The following is a 19,245-nucleotide window of genomic DNA, read 5'->3' on the forward strand; positions in this document are numbered from 1 at the left end:
GAAGCAGCAATGGAAAGCAACAGCACCCAAAGGCTCTATATGTAGACTTTGCAGATCCACCTGAGAAGTGAATCCACTATTGGTAATAACATCTCTATGAGTGTATTTTCCTGAATTTCAAACAACCAAGTTATAAACTAATTCTTAGAATATGATGTTTGTAAATTTTGCTGTATTTGAGAATAAGGCAGAACACCTTTGACCTCTAGAATGTTTTGACTGCCTTTTGTCACCAAGTTAAATTCAAACATTTTTTTTATTGTTTATTTATTTTGAGAGAGAGATAGTGTGGGGGAGGAGCAGAGAGAGAGAGAGAGAGAGAGGGAGAGAGACAGAGAATTACAGGCACTGACAGCCTAGAGCCCGATGCATGGCTCAAACCCATCAACCACAAGATCATGACCTGAGCTGAAATCAAGAGTTGGACACTTAAACAACTGAGCCACCCAGGTGCTCCTTAAATTCAAACATTCTGAACAGGCATATAACACACCTTGATTTTGGTTGGAAAATATTTTCTGTCCATAAACTCCATTAAGCCAGTTTAATTCATTGATCAATTTTCCATCAGGACAGGATAATTAAATCATTTTCCATATTTTCCATATTCATTTTGATATCATTGAAACCATCTTCATTGGGAATATTTTCCATTTAAGTATTTTACTGACAATTTTATTTATCAATCTAAATTGTGTCCATATAAAATGTTCCCAATCGTTGCTTCTTCCATTGTAAATTTATTTTTATAGCTATTATTTCCAGCAAGTCAGCTTTCACTAAGATTTTATTATTCCATACTTTTAAATTAAAATTTAATCTTAAAATGTTTCCTCTAGGGGCACCTGGGTGGCTCAGTTGGTTAAGTGTCCGACTTCAGATCAGGTCATGATCTTGCAGTCTGTGAGTTCAAGCTTCGTGTCGGGCTCTGTGCTGACAGCTCAGAGCCTGGAGCCTGCCTCAGATTCTGTGTCTCCCTCTCACTCTGCCCCTCCCCTGCTCACACTCTGTCTCTCTCTCTCTCTCTCTCAAAAATAAATAAACATTTAAAAAATAATAAAATGTTTCCTCTAATTATTATCCATTTTATATTAAAATTAAATTTTGTTTTTATTATTATCAATAATTTCTATATAAGCATTATGACTTAGACAAAAGGCTAATGGTTTGTATTTATTTCTTACATAATCTGTAAGAAAACTGTGGGTTTTGTGAGACAAAGATATAGACTAATATAAAGAAATAGTGGCAGTGTCACCAAGCAACAGAGACAGAGTCAAACATCTGACTGTTTATGGACCAGGTCAAACTTCCTTGGAGCCAAAAGTCCTCAGGGTCATAAGCCATAAAAATGTCCTCAGGTCATCCAGACTGGTCCAAATGGCTGAGTCTAAATGTCCTGTATCAGTATATATATGTGTGTGTGTTTGGCGCATAAGTTAGGAAGAGGCAAAATAAAGGTGGAAAAGGTATTGAAAGGAGAATCAATGAGTTATAGTGATTAAGAGCATGGGCTTGGGTATCAGAATGTCAAGGTACTATTCCTATCACCACCACTTAATTTGCTCTGTAACCTGGTAAAGTTACTTCTCTATGCCTCAATTTTTCTACCTGATACATGAGGAAAATGTTGAGGTCACAGGGTTGAGGATCAAATGAGATAATATATGTAAAATATTGAGTACAGAACTTGGCACATCCTAGGTTCCAGCAAATGTCAGTGTATATGTGTGCAAATATCTGACTCTGAATTTGTCACATATACTATGCTTTGATAAACCAATAGTATGCATGTACTCTTCCATTTAACATACCACAACTATAGGAGTTAGCCCTAGAGATGATTTTTTAAACCCCACTCTTCATGTGTAGTTGATCTTTACATGCCATATATAATTGATCATTATATACCACATAACCACCACATACACAAAAGTACAATTATATTGTTAAAATCAAGAGAAATACATTATGCATTAACACAAAACACTGCATAATGGAAACATGCAGGTTTTAGAATTTGAGAAATGCAGGATCAAATCCCATTTATCAACTCAGGACTTGTCTAAGTTAGTGAACCTCTCTGTATCTGTTTTCTCACTGTGGAAATGGGAATAAGACATATTTCTCACAAAACTGTGATAAGGATTAAGTTAACAATAGTAAGATACTCAGCACAGGGAACATACCCTATAAATGTCACACCTGCGCATGTGCACACATGCACACACACATGCACACACACACTCCTTAATTAGTGCCATTTCTGTCCAAATGACCAACTATTTTGTCATAAAATATTTTCATATTTTATGTCCTGTGTTTCAAATGACTTATTCTGGCAGTTTCCAACCCAGAATACCAGATCCCTGGGCATACACAAAGACTTACTACAGGTACAAGGCCTTAGATAATTTTAAGAAAATCAGTTTCCAGATCTTCAACATCCACATGTATTCTTTCCTCGTGTTGGCCTGTCTGAGAAAGCACCTGTGGTCTGGGGTGGTTCTCCTTTCCTACAGCCCTTTGCACAAACATCTTTGAAAGGAAAGCCCTTAATCTCATTCTGTGCATCACCCCAAAGCATAAAAACCTCTAGAGTACCAAAATAGAGTACAGTTTCTTTAATCAAGTTTCCATAAACACCTCCAGCTTTCTCCTTAAGAAATAAGTCTTCAGTACAGCTTTTCCTTTTAAATTGAATAACATTTATCATGTTTTTAAGTATAGTTTTATTATTTACATGAACTGTATTCTATTAGTAATCATAATAGCAACTCAAGCCAGAAGAAAAAAAATTATAAAGCTTTATGGTCATAGGAAATTAAGAAAATATATTTAAATGTATATGTGCATATATACACATACATACTGTACATACATATTGCAAAAAAGCTTGACAGGGTGATCAATAACAAACTCTCAAACATAACAAAGGGATAAAATTCTGTGGGGGAAGTGGAATGGAAATCAAACTCAAAGAGGAAAAGGTATGATGTAAAATTTTCCAACGCTAAAAAAAACTTTACTTTAAATGATGGCAATTATTAAATCACTAACTTATTTATATTCCATTGGATAAATTCCTGAGTGACTTAACATTTTAATTTTGAACAATAGTAAAAATCAGCCAAATATTACATCCTTTGCAACTAAATTTTTGATGAAACAAAAACTAGATAACTGAATTCTGTTAAGAGCTACACAGAAAGGGGAGAAAGGGTAATCTGGCAAAGCGAACCCTCAAACACCAAGTGTCCCTTCTGAAATTCAAGCCCAATTTCAGTGGCTTGAAACGAAGACCACTAGTTCAAATGCCCTCTCTTCATTTCCTACCCAACTTTATTCTTTCCCACTCCGCCCGCCCCCCAACCCCGCACCTCCTCACTCCGCGGGCTCGGAAAGCCCAGCAGTCCCCTTTCTACCTCCCCTCACCCCCTCCTCACACCCACAGCGTTCTCTGCTCTCCCCCTCATCTCCCACCCCAGGTCTTCGGCGCATGCGCGCTTGGATGCAGTCCCATCTGCGGCTGCTGTGTCATGGCCGAGCGGAAGTCCCGGCCACAGCGGGGAGGGAGGGGGGGCGTCCTTAAGATGGGAGGCACTTTTCTTAGCTTTCTCCCCTTCTGCCCAAAACACCTCTTAGATCTCCCACTGTCGCGGGGAGGTGGGGGCCGTCCCCTACCCTGCACTCTCCCGAACACCTCGTAGTCCACGGATTTGAGTCGCCTGGCGGCAGACATGGCGGCGAGTCCTCTGCCGAGGAGCCGGAGTGGGGTTCGGGACGCGGCGACTGCGGCGGCCAGGAAAGGGAGGGGGCACATGGGACCTCTCGGCGTACCCCGCGCCTGTCACCAGCCCGGGACGCGAGCGCGCCGGGGTCACGCGTCGGAAGGTGGCAAATGAGACTGCGGGTACTGGGATCGGGGGCAGCTAAGGACGCTGGACGGGAAGACCGTTCGGTCCCTGGCCCCGAGGCCTCCCTCTTTGCCCTCCCCTCCCTTATGGAACCTGACTTGCTTCCCCGCCGGTTCCATGTTCCCTGCGATTTAATTAACCTCCGGGCTCGTTTCTCAGTGTTGGTAAATAAAAGCCGGATGCTGTGCCCAGATGTCAATAGTTTGGTAACCAAACGTGATTGCTTTTGAAATGAAAGATCTGCCAGCTTGTTGATTGAGGGCACTTGGTTATTGAGTTAATTCTTATTAAATGTTTGGGCGACTGCCAAGTCTATTTGGCGATTTTGAGCCAATTCTTAAGGTAATGTGTGCACATTTTCATCTCTACTGTTGAGTCAGAAAGGTTTGGGGCCTGAATCCATATTCAAGTGGATTGTAGTATTTTCTGGGATAAGAAACTTGAAAAATCTAACTTCTTTTATGCTGGTGGAAACGGAGAGTGGGGGGGAAATCTTCTTGCCTGCGTTCACTCACATAGCTTTTTTATGGTCTTATTGTTGAGCGACATCCCAATTGCCTACAAGGTTAAGGCAGTTTGTACTTAGAGAATGCACTTTATGGTGAGCTGTTATGAAGTCTTAATTTAAAGCAACCCACCACTGCGAAGAATCTGGATACAGCTATTGATAATCTGCTGCCTTCTAGAATTCCAGATTTTTTTACTTGTGAGAATTTGCATTTCTCAACATAATTTGTTGGCTTCAATACCTTTACATATTTCTCTGCATCTGGCCACAGAGTTAAAATAATCCTCTACAATATGATTCAATATTATGTGCCAATTCTAGTAGAGAACACCAAAAATCATCTAAAAGTTGGTTAGAATTTGGTTAAAACATTTTAAAGTAAAATTCCAGTATTCTGGAAGTGCTAATCCAGGTAATTTTATGTAATGAAGATCCTGGTTTATTACAGAGACCTGACAATTATGTCTACCTCTCTTCCCCGTGTTTATTCCATGCCCACTCTAGAATCTACATAGATCCTACACCATTCTTTTCAATGATGTCTCTATAGAGTTTCTACATTGCATTCTAAACAAAACTGAAGGCCTTCAGCCTTCACTAACCTCTTATTACCTGCTTCTCCCCATCCATAAATTATTCTGTAGTTTATAGGTAACCTACCGTCAAGGCACTTTGAATTATTCTGCTCTCTGAACATACCTTGACCTTTAAAAAAAAATCTTTAGGGGCACCTGAGTGGTTCAGTCAATTGAACATGGGACTCTCGGTTTCAGCTCAGGTCATGATCTCACAGTTCGTTGAGTTCGAGACCTACATAGGGCTCCGTGCTGACATGCCAAGCCTGTCTCCCTCTCTCTCTGCCCCTCCCCTGCTCATTATGTCTCTCTCTCAAAATAAATAAATAATTTAACTAAAAAAAAAAAATGTTTTGTAAATCTTTGCTCTTGGATCTACTTTATTTAGACTACTTCTTCTAATTCCCAAATCTCCCCCTATTCCTTTTAGTTGCCTGTGCAAGTGCTTACCAGATTTCATCCTAATTATTAGTGTCTTCTTCACTAGCACTGTGCCTTCTAAGAAGTAAAACTCAAATTGGGTTGAGATCCTGTCACTACCACTAATCCTGTCACTGATAAGCTTGACATTTTCTTTTTCTTAATCTTGGACTTTTCCCCACGTTTACCCAAGAGTGCCCCTGCCAATTATTATGTAGCTTTATTGTAATTTTAGAATGCTATAGCAACAATTGACATTTGCTTAGCTAAAAAATTTACTGTGTCCGCCAACTACAGAACATTAGCAAACAGACATTTTTCAGCATGGATTGCCAATAATATGTGATACTAAGACTGTAAAAATTTTAAGCAAATATCACTAATAATTAAGCTAATTTTAAATAATAGAAACATCTTTGCCTAGAGAAATTTTTTTTCAGTAGGAAAAAATAATCTATAACCCTAACACAATCTTTATCATTGGTAGGTTCTCTTATACATATATTCTAAGTAAAGTCATAATACAAATTCAACCTTTATTTTTTCTTTTTCCATATTATAGTCTTTTGAATGAATATTTTACTAGTTTCATGATACTCTGTTAAGTGGGTATAACCATAAATTTACCTAAGTCCCTATTACACACTCAGATTGCTTCTAATTTGTCATTACCATAAAAAATATTGTGAGGGAAATATTCATGTACATAGCTTTCTTCCTATATTTTTAAATTATTTAGAAGTTTGAATACCCAAACTGTTTAAATATGTAATTTTCTTGATACATATTGCCAAATGGTTTTCCAAAGGGCTGCACCAATTTAAATATACCACTACCAACACTACATGAGTGTATGACTGTTTGGTTTCTGACACAAACAAATGTAAGCAGGTGCTTCACATACAATACATGACTCAATTAGAAGAAAAGTTTTCATTTTGGAACCTGAGCAATAGACTTGAGGTAACTAGGCTTTTTGTTACTGATTGAAATTAAAACCTAGGTCGTGATTTCAAGGTTTGTGAGATCGAGCCCCACATCAGGCTCTGTGCTGACATCTGAGTCTGGAGCCTGCTTTGAATTCCATGTGTCCCTCTTTCTCTGCCCCTCTCCTGCTTGCTCTCTCTCTATTTCAAAAGTAAACATTAAAAAAAAATTTTTTTTTAATGACCAGGCCATAGAACTTGTAAAATGGGGACAGACAATATAGTCTCTGTACCCAAATGATGTTTGAACTGAGTAGGTCTCATCTATAAATCTCTGTATAATCACCACAAAGGGTCAGTGAAAGTTATTCCTAGAGTGATTGCTCAGAAATTTGATATTAAGGTATAATTAATTTCAGGCACAACCAAAATTACTTAATCTATCAACATATTTCTACCACTGAAATAGTTTTGTAATCATTATGTTAAAAGAGAAAGAGTCAACAAAGTATAAACTATTAACTTCCACAGTTGAAGAGGCCTGAACAAACCAATTCCATGATTCCCTCATGGAAGGAATACTTTACAGACAAAGAAATGGTTAGATAATTAGTACTAAACTGGATTCAAAATCATTAGACACCAGACTGTTAGTCACATGAAGAAGTAGCTAGTTTCCCAGAAGAGGCTGTAATCTCATAATTTATCAGGAAAGCATATTTCTTCTCAGAAGGAAATTCTGTCCCAGGTTTGAACCAATTTTTCTTTATCACAGTCCAATTTGATATTCAAAGCTCAGAAGTACATTTACCATTAAAGTCATTTCCCTCTCCTAGCTTGGTACTGTTAGGCTAGGCATGGCTGATTCCTCCCCTTGCCTTAGTTTCTCTCTGCCTAGATGAGAATTGGAAAGAACTTGTACTTTCGGAATTCAGTGTGGGCTCTCCAGGATTGGTAGATATTCAAAGCTGATTCATTCTTTTGAAGCAATCTTTCTGGGGGGATTCAGAGCTTTTCCCCACCAGGAATTCCTGACCTTTGCTGTCTTGGTAAATGATGTCTATACTTTGCCTAGGGGCACACATCCCCATTCCAACTTCTGTATTGAATACTACACCTCCAACCCCTTTCTGCTTAGACTAGCCCCCAACAAGAAGGCTATGTGGGCTGGGATCCCTTTTATTTTATTTTTTTTTTTTAAATTTTTTTTTTTCAACGTTTATTTATTTTTGGGACAGAGAGAGACAGAACATGAACGGGGGAGGGGCAGAGAGAGAGGGAGACACAGAATCGGAAACAGGCTCCAGACTCTGAGCCATCAGCCCAGAGCCCGACGCGGGGCTCAAACTCACGGACCGCGAGATCGTGACCTGGCTGAAGTCGGACGCTTAACCGACTGCGCCACCCAGGCGCCCCATGGGATCCCTTTTAAAATAAACACAGGACCAGATTCCTTCTTTCCATTACATCTAATTGTGGGGACTCATACCCCTGTCCTACCACTGATAGAAGGTGCAGTTTGCTCGGAATGTGACCACCTCTGTCTGCTCTCTTGGCAGGCATCATTCAAGTATTTCCAGCCACAGCCTTTCCTCTTTACTTTCTGCAGTCATGGGTCAAATGCCAGTCCCTTCTAGCTCCAACGAGTAAATGCCAAGCTCTCAAAAGAAGGGGTTCTTTCAAAGACCCCTTTAAAGACCCCTTTCACCAGGTAGTGAAGGGAAAACACCTGTTTTTTCTCTCCCTTGGTGGGACCTGGGAGAAGAGAGAAAGCCACAGCCTCCAATATCTTTCCTGGAAGAAATCCTGTCTCGAGCCCGAGGTGGGTGTTGGGCTAAGGATCTTAAAGCCAGTTTTCAATACCCCTTTTACATGACATGGTAGTCCAGTACCTCATCTTGAAATGTGGGTATAACTAGTGCTTTGTTTTCAGTCTCAGGTCTCAGCTAAACCTGAGACAAAAGTCCCATTTTCTAAATCAACAGAATTCAATATACAAACCCTGTTAGGATCGTGATTTTGAAAGTTCAACAAGACATTTTTGAGACCAAACACAGGTTGACTGTTAAATATTATAGGATTATCTTTGTTATATATAATCATGACATTGTGGTGTATTTTTTAAAGGCCTTATCAATTAGAGGTGTATACTGAAATCTTTTAGGGTGTTATGAAATGATATTTGGGACTTGCTTTCAAATCCTCCAGGATTGGGGGTAGGACAGTTTAGAGAGAATAAACTTAGTAAATTGGTGATAGTAATTGCAAGTAAGTCATGGGTATATGGGGATTCATTATACTGTTCTCTAATTTTGTGTGTGTCTTAAATTCTTAGGTAAAGTTTTAAAATAAAATATAAAATTTAAAAGAGTCCCTTTCATTCTACAAAATATGTGCTCAATAATCTTCAAAACTGTCAAAGTTATGAAAAACAGTGAAATCCTGAGAAATGACCAAGAGGAGCCTAAGGAGACATGATGGTTAAAGGTAATGTGTATTAAGGATGGGATTCTGGAACAGAAAAAATTTTCGGTAAAAACTGAGGACATCTGAATAAAGTGTGGACTTTAGTGAAGCAGTAAGGTATCAATAATTGGGTCATTAACTGTGACAAATGTACCATCTTAATGTAAGATATTAATAATAAGAGAAACTCGGTATAAGGTATAGGAGAATTCTCTGTACCATTTTAGTAATAGTTTTATAAATCTAAAACTGTTCTAAGATTAAAAATTTACTTTTCAAAAGTCCATTTTAATATCCTGTTATATATTTTCATAATAACATTTGAAAATAATTTCTCACTGTAGTGAATAACAAAATTATTAGTTTAATTTTTTTAATGTTTATTGATTTATTTTGAGGGAGAGCGTGTGTGCATATGTGAGCTGGGGGGTTGGGGGACGCAGAGAGAGAGGAGAGAGAGAATCCCAAGCCCACGAACTGTGAGATCATGACCTGAGCCAAAACCAAGAGCCAAAAACAGTCAGCTCAACCGACTGAGCCACTCAGGGGCCCCTAGTTTCAATAAATCGGTACATGATTTAAATTTTTCGTAAATTCCTAAGTCAAGCTAAGATAGAACTGAACAGTTGACTCTCAAAGCACTAAAGCTGGTCTTAACCAGTATAAAGAAGCACAAACAGATAATTAAATATAATAATACCTCAACTAATGAAAAGAATGTGTTACAGAAACATAGTTCATTTCCAGAAGAAAATATATAAAATGCATGAGAAAGTTTGAGATGTGAAGAAACAGTATGGAAAAATACCATTATGCTTAGCACCAAGTGCTTTAGAAAACAGGAAATATGCATCTGTATGTCTTGACTAAAGAAAGGATACAGTTAAGATTAGATAAAGAAAAAACTAATCACCAGTACTGCTGCTTGGACACATTACAGAGGCAACAAATGGCAATGCCAGTTTATGTACAGAGTGTGCCCAGGCTCTGAGTCTTAGCTATAGCACCAAGATCAGGAAGGGGAAAAAGCGGACGAACACTAGCTCAGGAAAAAAGTAGGCAGCCCAGACCCTTCCCTTCCTAATACTTCTCAACCACAGACTTCAGGCAGTCTCAGATTTGCTTTTCCTATGAAAGCAAGGAGCCTATCTGGGGACATTCTTTCTAATTCCTCCTTAGTGTGCACACACATACACATACACATACACACATGCATGCATGTGTGCTTATTGCCTGAAAGGTATAAAATCACATTTACCCTCAGATCTGGGCTAGTGACATCAAGGGTTCTCCTGTCTTTAAAACATATCTAATGGGGCGCCTGGGTGGCTCAGTTGATTGAGTGTCTGGCTTCGGCTCAGGTCATGATCTCACAGTTTGTGGGTTCGAGCCCTGCATCAGGCTCTGTGCTGACAGCTTACAGCCTAGAGCCTGCTTCTGATTCTGTGTCTCCCTCTCTCTCTACTCCTCCCCTGCTCATGCTCTGTCTATCTCTCTCTCTCTCCTTCAAAAATAAATAAAAACATTAAAAAAATTTTTTTTAATAAATAAATAAAACATGCCTATTTTGCGTGCCTGGGTGACTCAGTTGGTTAAGCATCCAACTCTTGGTTTTGGCTCAGGTCATGGTCTCAAGGTTCATGGGTTCGGTCCCCTCACCCTGCTCTGCACTGACAGTGCAGAGCCTGCTTGCGATTCTCTCTGCTCCCCGCCCCCCCCCACCACTCTCACTCTCTCAAAATAAATAAATAAACTTGAAAAAAAATATTGAAAAAAATAAAACAAATCTATTTCATGATGCCTTGGTGGATAACTGAGTTGGTATACAACATCCATTCCAATCTCTTTCTAGCTTGCTTTCCTGTTTTGTAGAGCTGGAAAGTTTAAAGTTACATCCATCCCATAGACATTCTTGGAATTGGGATTCCTTACATGCTAGAGGATCAACCATCAGAAGTACAATGCTAGATGCGGAGCAAGGGCACGAATGAGAGACAGAGGCCATCTGCTGCTGGTTCTGTGATGAGCACAATCATAGAGGAATTTTAGTTTTTCTGTGGCATTGTCACATAACTGCAGCTTCTTGGACACCAGGAGGCAAGCAGGGAGCAGGACGTTCATTTCACTAGTTAATATCATAGCAAGTGTGGCAGGTTCTAGAGTCTCAGTTCCCTGGATGTGGCAGTTTCCTGACTGTACCAGCTTCCTGATAGTGGCAGGGGAGATAGTTCTAAAGCCAGCAGCTTCTCAATTCAGCACATTTCCTGACTGCAGAAGAATCTACTTAGTAACTCCCTTGGTGGCCCAGTGCTGCAGTGAGAGTCAATCCTGAAATGTCAGCCTCAAAGTGGTTTTCAATCCTGTCTGCACATTAGAATCTCCAGGGGAGCTTACTAATTATACACATACACATGTCCAAAGGTTTTGATTCAGTATGTCTGCAGTGGATTCCAGAATCTATATTCTCAAAAGCAATCCAGATGCTTGGGGTACAAAGCTAAGGCTGAGAACGACTGGCCCAGAGACTCTTTCTTTAGGCCCCTCAGCAACTCCATAAGCCACTTAATGCCCAATGTTAAATCCATTTCTGTTTAAACTGTCTATAATGAATTATTTTTTCTGTAATTGAACCATGACCAATGCAATGCCTGGGGACAAAATCTTCACAATAGGAGTAGATCAAAGTTTAAGCATAATGTAAGTTCAAATATGCCACCCCCCCTCCTGTCAATAAATCAGCATTAAAATTTTTAGTGCTTACAAAGAGAAGAAACAAAAATTATAAGAAGAAACTAGCCAGGAATGGTAATAAAACTAAGCCTGGAGTGTTGAAATATAACTTGCTATTGAGATATAATAGCACAAAGGTTTAGGCAACCTATATTATATTCTATAAATTAGTTGCAGCATACTTATTTATTTTTATTGTCTACTTGCTTATTTTGAAAGAAAATTAGTGAAATAATAAATTTAAAAGAACCCTTTCAGAGCCCGAATTGTTTAAGTGAACTATGATTTCTGGTGTGTTGCTGCCACCTACCATCTGTCCAAGGCAAGGCAGGTCATGTGGATATGCTATTCAGTCCTTCAGGAATGTTAATACCAGCTAAATTCTCTCATTTCAGTGTCACACTTTCAAAATTATTTTAGGAGCATGCTAAACCCCTAAATGATAAGCAGTACGTGTTTTGGGGGCTCTTTACTCAACATATCACTTAAATATGAAAGTATCTTGACTATTAGACATGGATGTTACAGGAAAAACAAAACTTACAAGAAAATTCATTCAGTTAAAGCTGATTGAATTCCTACTATGTACTAGACAGGCATTGTGGTTTACAGTATACTCGTCTACGGCAACCTTTAAGTTTTTCTAATATTTATTTATATTTGAGAGAGAGAGAGCGAGAGCAGGGAAGGGAAAGACACACACACACACACACACACACACACACACACAATCCGAAGCAGGCTCCAGGCTCCGAGCTGTCAGCACAAGCCTGACGTGGGGCTCAAACTCACCAACCATGAGATCACGACCTGAGCCAAAATCCAGAGTGGGACAATTAACTGATTGAGCCACCCAGGCACCCCTCTGCTTAATTCTTCTGTTGTCCTAAAACTGCTATAAGAAGTAAGGAGCATAGGGGCGTCTGGGTGGCTCAGTCAGTTGAGCGTCCGACTTCAACTCAGGTCACCATCTCGCGGTCCGTAGGTTCGAGCCCCGTATCGGGCTCTGGGCTGATGGCTCAGAGCCTGGAGCCTGCTTCGGATTCTGTGTCTCCCTCTCTCTCTGCTCCTCCCCCGTTCATGCTCTGTCTCTCTCTGTCTCTCTCTGTCTCAAAAATAAATAAACGTTAAAAAAAAAAAAGAAAAAAAAAGAAGTAAGGAGCATAATTTAAAAAGAAATCAAGAATTACACATGCATTACCCAGCAGTTATGCAATTATAAATTTCTCCCAAGGAAAAAATTGGGCAGGGATTCAAAGATATAAATAAAACAATTGTCACTGCAAGTTGTTACAGTAAAAAATTGGAATTGGAATCTACTCAAATACCCATCAGTTTTTAAATTTAAATAAGTAATTCTTACACAGTCTTAGAGAATGATGATGCTGATCAGGGCTTCTTATCAAGAATTCAGGATAGGCTTCAAAGGTTCAAATGCTGACCCTCTCATGGAGTCACTTGTGAGTTCTTTGGATGTCCTGTGAGGCCCTCTCACCACAAAGCTCCCTGATATGGGGAATGCTATTAAAGTGACCAGTGGTACTTTGAAATTCCCTTGCCCTTGGGGGTTGCTTCTTTGGACACTTGCTTCCAAGAAGGCTTAAACCCAAGTAGCTTGCACTCTTTGAAAACTTTCAAGAGCCTCCTAGGACCTACAAAGTCCAAACTTCCTGGCACGGTATTCTTGACATTACATTATGTGGTTTGAGTTGACTGTTCCATACCCATTTCTCATTCACAAGGGGTTATTTATTTGTTTGTTTATTTATTTGGAAAAAACTAGGTACTTTCCTGTATTGTTGTCCCTTACAAATACATATTGTTGTCCCTTACAAATAGTCTGATGATGGAATGATCAATCCAAACCACAGTTTCAAATATCTTGAAATCTTCAAGATATCTTCAAATATCTTGAAAAAATTCTTGGCATGCACACCAAATATAACACAAATTAAAATGTGGCATGATTTTGTGCAATTGGTGGAGTGTAAAAAAGGGAAATCTATTTTAATGTGACACTGCACGACATTCTTTGGTACACTGGTTCTAACATTGACCATATAAAGAGGAAATCAAAAGGTATATTTTGGCTCTGCAGTGAATTAAACCTGAGAAGACACAGTAATGTAAATGGGCATTTGTTTTTTACAATTTTAGAATAAACTCATAGACAAATCACAGAAGACAAAATTGTGATTACAGAAAAGAATGTGTTAGCCACCCAAAAAATTTAAAGCTAGATTTGCTGCCAGGGCACCTGGGCGGCTCAGTCAGTTAAGTGTCCGACTTTGACTCAGGTCATGATCCTGCACTCTACAGGTTTGAGCCCCGCATCAGGCCCTGTGCTGGCAGCTCAGAGCCTGGAGCCTGCTTCGAATTCTTTGTCTCCCTCTCTCTCTGCTCATCCCCTTCTTATGCTCTATCTCTCTCAAAAATAAGTAAACATAAAAATTTTTTTTAAAAAACCAAAAAACTAGATTTGCTGCCCACAGAGTTTGGGAAGTAAAAGGGAAGAAGAACAGGTGAAGGGTACCATCCAAGCAAGAACATCCTTAATGAGAGACGGTCTTCTAGTTGATGGAATGGTAGATAGAGGTTCAAGAATGTTGTCGGAAATTAAAGAGGTGAAAGAAACCAAGATTCGTGACAAAATTATGTCAGAAGAAGAGAGGCAGCGGTGGAGAGAGGCAGGGCAAGCGAGCTAAATTTGCACACATCATATCTAAATCAAGAAATGCTCATTCTGAGACATCAAGGTAATCACGAAAAGAACTAAAAACAGAAACTACTAAAAGTAGTTACCTCCAGAGACCAAGGTAAAGGACACCACAAGGAAGCAATCAATCAAATCCAGAATATGGGACATTCTGCAAGATGACTGACCTAGATTCTCTAACAAATCGATGGCATGGGGGAAGAAATGAGCTACAGAATAAATGAAATTTAGGAGACAAAACAATCAAATTCTATGTGGAGCTCACATTTGAGATCCTTATTAGAATGATTTTGAAACAATTAAGAAACTTTTGATTATGAACTGGGTATACGATGATGGTATAAAAAATCAATAATATTTTTAGGTATAATAATGGCATAGAGGTTACATTTTAAAATACCTCTGTAGTTAGAAGCATCATGAAGTATTTCTACATAAAATAACATGATACCTTGGCTTTGCTTTTAAAATACTCCAGTGCCAATCCCCCATACCCCCCAAAATATAGAGGATAGAGAAATAAGACTGGCCAAACATTGATAATTGTGGAAGCTGGAGTCATGGGGTTCACTGTACCATTCTCTCTGCTTGTATGCATGTGTGTATGTATGTTTGAAATTTTCCAAAATAACAGGCTGCTTTATTTATTTATTTATTTATTTATTTATTTATTTATATCTTAAAAGCAGGTGTCTTTGAGGAGTATGATAGGATTTGGGGAGCAATGGAGCAAGCAAGATTGTTTTATGTTTTTGATCTATTCAATAAATATTCATTGAATCCCTGCAATGTATGAAGCACCATTTAGGCACTTTTGGGAGAGGAAAAGAACATATCAAAATTCCTGTCCTGCTAAAGCTCAGATTCCTGTGAGAAGGAAGAAACAAACAAAAATTACATACAGGGGACACCTGGCTGGCTCAATCCAAGGAGCATGCAAATATTGATCTCAGGGTCATGAGTTTGAGCCCCACATTGGATGTAGAGATTACAAAAAAAAAAAAAAACCCTGCAGACAGAATAATTAAGTTTTAATATGTTACAAGTGGATAAGTGCTATGAGGAAAGAATAAAATAGGGTAAGAGAGATGAAGAGTAAGGCCAAGTTTACAGTTTTAAATAACATGGTCAGGAAAGGGCTCTTTGAAAAATTTAACATTTGGGGGGTCCTGGTTGCTCAGTCCACTGAGTGACCGGCTCGTGATTTAGGCTTGGGTTGTGGTCTCACAGTTTGTGAGATGGAACCCCACATCGGGCTCTACACTGACAGTGAACCTGTTTCTCTTTGCTCCTCCCCTGCTCATGCTCTCTCTCTTTCTCTCTCTCTTTCTCCCAAAATAAGTAAATAGCATGAAAAATCTTTTAAAAACGTAACGTTTGAACAAAGACTTGAAGGAATTGATGGAGATTATAAACCCTTCTGAATTGTTGCCTTTTAATTATGTCCATGGTTTAGCCTGATAAAAAGAATTGAAGATTTCTTTAAAAATAAAATAAAATCCCCCTGCTCCTCACTGCTCCTTCTCTACCTAACAAAATCTTCTTTTTTTTAATGTTTATTTATTTATTTTGACAGAGAGAGAATCCCAGACAGACTCCATGATGTCAGCACAGAGCCTGACCCACAGAGCTCCATCTAGTGAACTGTGAGATCATGACCTGATCTGAAATCAGGAGTCTAATGCTTAGCCAACTGAGCCACCCAGGCACCCTTCAAAATCCTCTTTTATTCTTCAGGCCAATTTCAAGAGATCAACCTTCATGAGGTCTTTCATCCACTGTCAGAATTAACTGCTCTTTTGTGTTCTCTTGTACATGGCTAGCCACAGGTATTTCATTCCCCTGTATCATAGAGCCTTTTATGGCTTTACGAAGCATTTTCACTTTCATTATTTTATTCACACCTCATGATAATCTTGAGTAGTTTTTATTTCAAGATCATCATTATTCCCGCTTATCAGATGAGAAAACTAAGGCTCTCAAGAAGTGACCTAACCCAGATTAGTCAGACACAAAGAGTTCAAATTCCAGACCACATCCTCTGTATGCAAACATTACTTCTTGACCTCACTCCACTGCCTCTCCATAATTAGTTGCTTCTAAAGTTCCTTTTTTATGTTAAAATTAGATTTGAATCAAAGTACTCTTTGCATGTGATATGAAATTAGGTAGTTCAGAAAACTTTAACAGGAAAAGCAAGCCTCCCACCTAATCAATCCCCAGGGATTTTAAAGGACAATTTTTTTTCCAGCATTTCTATTTTTAATTCTTCTAGTGTTTCTAAGTGTTAACTCTAGACATTATGCTTACACCTTTATACATTGATCTTACCACCTTTAGATATTATTTGCTGACTTTCTCCTATGAAAAGGGAGGATTTTGCTCGTTTGCATTGCCCTAACGTCTCAGGTTAGGTTCCCCAGGACACAGACACTGAGTCAGACTTGTGCGCAGAATGCTTTGGTGACAACCCAGGAGGAGTGAAAGTGGCAAGATTGCGGAGAGAGGTGGGGAGGGAGGTAACCTGCTGTGCCGCTGCAACAGAAGCCTCTGCCCATTTCAGGAGCTCTGGGGCTGGAAAGTTGTCAGCAATCAATACTTCCAGCCACTGGAGAATGAGCAGCTTGGTCCTGAGGTGGGTGGGGATGTGAGCAGAGCAGCATGGTGTCCACCACAGCTCACCCCTACAGTGCTCTGATCCACTTTCTTAGAGTAAACTCACTCTATTTTCAATTATCTCCCTCAGATTTATGTTTGGTTCCTTTGTTTGGAGAATGTTGGTGAGTTGGATTACATCCCTTGCCTCTTCTGCAAGTGCTCTCAAAATCATATCTGAGACACACCATTTCTACTGCCAGTTCCAGATTCCCCTTGCTCTCAGCTAGCACTTGTGCTGGTCTAAGTGGCTTAGCTGGAGTGGTGGGGAGAATCCTTGATCTTCATCCCTGAGGGGTCTGAGTCTAAGGAGCCAGGTCTACTCAGGTTAGGTTGGCTACACTGACTACTTACCATCAAAACTGGGCAGGTGAGAAAGGAGGGATGCCCTGATGAGCCAGGTGTCCAATGTATTCTTCTCTGTCCTCCATAAAGCTGATATCTCATTCTCTCCTGGTGCCCATTATTCCTTCCTTATTCCTTTCCTACCCTATGTGTTTTCCTTCTCTATTCTTCTCTTTCACACATCTCACATACTGAGAAGTGCCTATGAGACATGTCTAATCCATTGTCCCCTATGACCTTAAATTCAACATCTTCAAAACTAAATTGATTTTTCTATCACCCACTAAACCTGTTCCTCCTCTTTCGTCCATCCAGCCCCTGTGTTGGAAAACCTGGTCCATAACCTCCACCTCCCTCACCCTATCTATCTACCAAGTTCTGTAAATTCTATCTCCTACACAGCTTTTAAAGCCATTCTCTTTCTCCCTCCCCATGGTCACTATCTTCATTCAAGGACTCATCATTTGTCACCTGGACTATTACAAAAACCTCTCAACTGCTCTTCCTTTCTCCAGTCTCCCCCATAGCCTCCCACCCACATCACACCACATCTTTCTAAAAGATATGCCATTTTGCTACTTAAAACTCTTTTCATGTTTAGGCTCTTTACAACTTGGCCCCTTCCTACTCCTCCATTCATTCCCTTCCATCCTCTCCCACACCTACTTGTTACTTGTAGCTGCCCAAAGGTGACAGAACCCCTTCAGACCCTTACCTCTGTACACTTTTCCTCTTGTCAGACTCCACTTTTCTTCTGGGATTTATTTCACTCCATCCATGACTCTTCCTGAAAGGTAGGATTGGGTGCTTCTCTCCCAGTGGTCACATTGCAATTCTTCCATACCTTTACTTATTTACTTGTTTACTTACTTATTTAAAGTTTATTTATTTATTTTGAGAGAGCACACGAGTGAGTGGGGGAGGGGCAGAGAGAATCCCAAGCAGGCTCTGCACCATCAGCACAGAGCCCAATGTGGAACTTGATCCCACAAACGATGAGATCATGACCAGAGCTGAAATCAAGAGTTGAATGCTTAACCAACTGAACAACCCAGGTGCCCTCTTTCATACCTTTATTAGAACATTCATCACATTATGTTCACTTATTTGCCTTAGACACACAAATACATGTGGCTGAAATGTATAAAAAATTGCAATGGTCTTGTATTATATTCATTTGTGATCACAACGTACTATGTTACTTTCACAGTTCCTAGAAACAGTAGATACTACCAAAAAAATGTTGCATGAAAAAATGAAATATACAAATGTTGTTTACAGCATGTTGCACCTGACCCACCATCAGCAATTGAGCATATGCTTCACATTGTTTCCCAACAGTGTTGACTGATGTTTGCTGACAGGGCCATATTCTCTGGCCTGACCTCAAGATGACTGCCAAGATTTTATGTTCATAGCCTAACAATGAATAATTCTAACTGTTTTCCCCGGGCGGTGAACCAATGGCTGTCATCTGTTTTAGGGAATGGACCGCAAAAACTAAAACAAAACAAAGCAGGCAGACCGAAGGAATATTGGAGAAGGATCATCTCAACTGTGAGGGCTTACTTACCTATTACTTACTTATCCAGTATCTAGCACAATGGCTGAAATATAGTAGGCATTCAATAAATATTTGTTGAATGACTAGAGAAAGAAGAGGAAGGGGAACAAATGATGCCCTTGAGGGGGATATAGAAGTTGTAGAAACCTATCAGTATGATGGGAGGGAGAGAGATGAACTCAGCTTTTAGGCAATTAAGCTGTAAGTTGTTTACCCAGCTGGACACATCCTAAAGATATAAAAAGAAAGAGAAATGAAGAAATCCAGAATTGGAAATGTATTTATTTAAAATCAGGAGAGCAAGATGTGCTCCCAAAAGATAAAAGGTCCACAGAAGTAACCATTTTTCTGTATACTTTTAGCTCTTCTGTTATTTACCTTCATGATCCTAAGTAACATATTTATACTGCTATCTCGTTAATT

General features: G+C 39.4%; 1 protein-coding gene across 3 annotated transcripts in view; it reads right to left on the reverse strand.

Moving 5' to 3' along the window:
• ACYP2 (acylphosphatase 2) overlaps positions 1 to 19,245 on the reverse strand; it is a 293,604-nt gene that overhangs the window by 179,173 nt on the left and 95,186 nt on the right. The window contains exon 1 of one of the 3 annotated variants that reach the window (XM_025931919.2): positions 3,685 to 3,931. The exons of 1 other annotated variant lie outside the window; for it this stretch is intronic. In XM_025931919.2, coding sequence (XP_025787704.2) covers positions 3,685 to 3,823 — 139 coding nt within the window. In that variant the 5' untranslated portion in view covers positions 3,824 to 3,931. Of the gene's footprint in view, positions 1 to 3,684; positions 3,957 to 19,245 lie in introns of those variants that run through there. One more of the 3 variants, XM_086701109.1, reaches the window with a different exon arrangement.

Source organism: Puma concolor, chromosome A3 (genome assembly GCF_028749965.1).
Source record: "Puma concolor isolate L17-30 chromosome A3, mPumCon1.1.hap2, whole genome shotgun sequence".
NCBI lineage: Eukaryota > Metazoa > Chordata > Mammalia > Carnivora > Felidae > Puma > Puma concolor.